We start from the raw sequence: 3,656 nt of genomic DNA, 5'->3' as shown, positions 1-3,656 counted from the left end.
CCTTCCCTCCCCCCTGGCTCCCCGCTCGGGGGATTTTCTCCCCGGTGGTGTGGGAGCCGGGAGCGGTGCCGGCCGGGCTGAGTCACGGTGATGGCCACGGGGAGCCCAGCCAGGGAGTTCCCGGGCTGATGCTGCCGAAGGGGGGGTGATTTGGGGGGGGGCCAGGGTGGGACCCCGCTGCCCGTCTGCCCCATGCTGCCAGCCGGCCCCACAGCACCCCGCCTGCCCCACAGCATCCTGCCTGCCCCACTGCGGGGCTCCTCCTGCGCTGTCTGCTCACCCGTGCGATGAGTTCTGCATGGTCTCAGCCTCCCTTCCCTGGCCTCACGGGGGAAGGGGACAGTGCCAGGCTCTGCTCTCTGGTTGTGCCCCGTGCCATGCCGTGCCACGCCGAGCCGTGGCAGTGTGTGAGCGTGTGGGGGACCCTGGGGACGAAGCGGGTGGGAACGGGGGGGTGGCCAGCCGTGGGGCCAGTGTGCGCCGGGGGACCCGGCCGTGCCAAGGGGGTGTGAGTCAGCGCGGGTGGGAGGTGTGGGGAGCGCGGCCACGGCCCCGCCAGCCCCACCGGGACACCCCACGCCAACCTGGCCCCCCCGCCGCCATTGGAGCGGGGAGGGGAGTTGGGGAGGGATGGCGTAGAGAGGGGGGGGTGTTATTTTTTTACAGCCTTGTTTCACAGCTTCCAGAAAAGGCTCGTTCTGGAAACCTCGGCTTCCTGCCCGGCACAGCCGCCCGGCACGCTGCCGGCTCCACGCCCCACCGAGGGGTCCCCCCATTGAGGGTGGGGGGGGGGCACGCCGGGATGGTTGCCCGTGGGCAGCAGCACCGGGTGGGCACGGCTCCTCTGGGATGCGGTGCTGTGGGATGTGCCCGGTGGTCCCGGTGTGGGGAAGGAGGACACGGGGGTGGGTGGGTGGTGGTGAGGGGGGCAGCATCCGGCCCCGGGGTGGGGAACGGGCAACCGAATGGGAACCATGTCCCCCCCCCCGGCCCACGCAGCCCCTGCCCGGCCGGCGCAGGAAGGAGCGAGTTGCCTGAAACCACATCCCCGACACTCATCCCAGAGGCATCCCGGAGGGATTAACCGGGGAGCGTGGGTTGGCTTAAGAGAGCAAAGCATCGCTTCCTGCCCCGGCCGGGCGAACGGCCAGCCCCGGTTCCTCCGCACCCAGCCCTGCCGTGCCGGGCCGTGCCGGGCCGTGCCGGGCCCACGGACCCCGCTAGCCCACATGGGCACACACGTGGCCACGGGGGCTGCACGGCGAGGGGTGGACGGTGCTTTCCTGCTGGCTCCCGTGTTTCCACCATGAGCTCATGGCTCGGCCGGGGTGGGGAGCGCTGGCCCGGGTGTCCCCAGGGGTGCTGGGTCACCCCCCCCTCGGGCTGCGGGGGAGGCCACTGGGGTCAGGGTGGGGGCCAGTTCCCCCCCGCCTCCTTGCCCTGCGCTTCCCGTGGCTTTCCTTGCACGCCTGCTCCTCCCTGCACACGCGTGTGCACACATGCACCCCCCCTGCGGTGTCCTGGAGCTGCTGCCCCGGTGACAGGCGGTGGACCCCGTGTCCCCAACCTTCCTGCCACCGCCCCCGGGCACCACAGGGCTCTGGCAGCTGCCCGTGCTGGCAAGGGGTGGCCCAGCTTGCCCGGGGGTGGCCCAGCTTGCCCTGGCACGGCTCGGCACAGCCCGGGGCTCAGGGAGGTCAGGCTCGTCCCGGCACCGGGGGCAGCTGGTGTCCCACAGCTGGGCTCAGCTGCCGGCGGAGAGCACACGTGTGTGCAAAACCTCCCTTGTGCTGGCACACATGTGTGCCCAGGGCACGCACAAGGGGGTGATGGCAGGGCAGCGGTGCCCCTCGCACGGCTCTGCTGCACCTCGCACACCCCGGTGCGTGTGTGAGCCCTGTGGGGCTGAGAAGATGTGAGGGGCGTACGTGGACGCGGGGTGTGATCGCACGAGGGTCACGCATCCTCACGGAGCGTGTGTGCACAAGAGGCACGTGTGCACGAGGGATGTGCACGCACGAGAGGCGTGTATCCACAAGGGATGTGCATGCATGAGAGGCGTGTATCCACAAGGGATGCCCTTGCACAAGCAGCGTGCGTGCACGAGGGATGCGCACATGTAGCGTGGGGCTGTGCACACGAGTGTGCACCGGTGAGCGGGGCGGGGCGGGCGTGCAAACGGGGGCACGAGCAGCCCTCCCTGACTCTCTCCTCCTCTCCCCCCGCAGCCGGCAGCGGCCTGATGGGGAACGCACCCGCCTCCTCCTTCATGGGGGGCTTCCTGAGCAGCAGCCTGGGCTCGGGGGCCCCCAGCCACCCCGCCGGCCCCACCGCCTCCCCCCCGGAGCCCACTTTCCGTGGGCCCCACTCCGGCACCTCCCAGATCTGGTTCTCGCACTCCCACGAAGGGGAGCGGGCACCAGGGCAGGGACGGGTGGCAGCACCCCTCGGGGGGGGAGGTGGGTGGGCAGGGGTATCCCTGTGGGGTGTCCCTTCAGGGTGGCCGGGACGTGACCAGGGCTGTGCCCGCTGCCGGTGGGTGACATCCCTCCGGCGCCCACGCGGACGGGGTTCAGACCTCCCAGGCGCTGGCACAGGGGGTGGTCGTGGCAGCCGGCCGGCGCGGGCACGCGGTTGGCAGGCGATGAGCTCCGGGGTGGCGGCGGCGGCGGGGGCACAGCCGGCAGCGTGCCCCACAGACCCCCCCCACTCCCCCGGGCATCCACGGGGACCAGGCTCAGCCCCCTGCGATGGGGGCTCAGGGTGGGTCGGGGAGGCTGGTGCCAGGCTGCAGACCCCCACCCCTGTGCCAGGGCTGAGGCCGGGCCAGCTCGTGTCACCGGTGACGGTGAACCAAGGTGTCCTGCAGGAGGGACCCCCGTGGTGGGACAGGCTGCCACAGCGTGGGGACCCCTCGTAGGGTGGAGGGGGGGTGTTCCTTGCACCCCGACCCCCCGCGGTTGCCCCGTGGCACCCCCGGTGTCCCCGTCCCCACCTGAGCGGCCGGAGCGAGGGCCGACAGAGTTAAGGAGCGGGGCGGTGGTATTGGCGCGGGGCCCTGGCAGCCGGCCCAGCTGGTAGTTTGACAGCACACGCAGCTCCGGCAGTGCCTGCCGTTGATGGACAGCCCGCCCGGCGCGGCGGCTAACGAGCTGCTGAGCTGCCCTCATGCAGCCACTGCTGTCACGAGTCTGTGGGGTCTCAGCCCGGTGGGGCAGGGGGGGTCTCTGCTCTGGGAGGGGGGGATTAGAGGCTCCGGTAAAGTCTGGTAAAGCATTTCTAGCCGGAGCGGTGCGTGGCTGGGCTACGGTGTGTGCCACAGCACAGAGATGGCGCGGGTGGGGGGGTGTGTGCCAGCGGGTACACCCCTGGGCTGGGCTGCGGTGTGTGTCACGGCACGGAGATGCCACGGGTTGGGGGGTGTGTGCCGATGGGTACACCCCTGCACCCCCTCCCTGACTGCCATCCCCCCCAGCCCCGGGGTACCCCCGCTTCTCCGGGAGCCTGGCCTCCACCTTCCTGCCCATGAGCCACCTGGACCACCACGGCAACAGCAACGTCCTCTACGGCCAGCACCGCTTCTACGAGAGCCAGAAAGGCAGGTACCGGGGTCCCGGCGCGGCACCGCGGTGCCACCTCCCCCCCCCCCCCCCCCC

At 71.6% G+C, this 3,656-nt stretch overlaps 1 protein-coding gene across 1 annotated transcript in view; it reads left to right on the top strand.

Annotated features, from left to right (window-relative positions):
• The first annotated feature begins 2,231 nt into the window (after positions 1-2,231).
• Positions 2,232-3,656, top strand: part of BAHCC1 (BAH domain and coiled-coil containing 1) — a 43,860-nt gene continuing 42,435 nt past the window's right edge. The window contains exons 1-2 of the mRNA XM_014949699.1: positions 2,232-2,408; positions 3,476-3,598. Of these exons, the coding sequence (XP_014805185.1) occupies positions 2,243-2,408; positions 3,476-3,598 (289 nt within the window). The 5' untranslated portion in view covers positions 2,232-2,242. The remainder of the gene's footprint in view (positions 2,409-3,475; positions 3,599-3,656) is intronic.

This window comes from Calidris pugnax, unplaced genomic scaffold (genome assembly GCF_001431845.1).
Source record: "Calidris pugnax isolate Ruff unplaced genomic scaffold, ASM143184v1 scaffold9, whole genome shotgun sequence".
NCBI lineage: Eukaryota > Metazoa > Chordata > Aves > Charadriiformes > Scolopacidae > Calidris > Calidris pugnax.
This window is presented reverse-complemented; position numbering and strand designations above follow the sequence as displayed.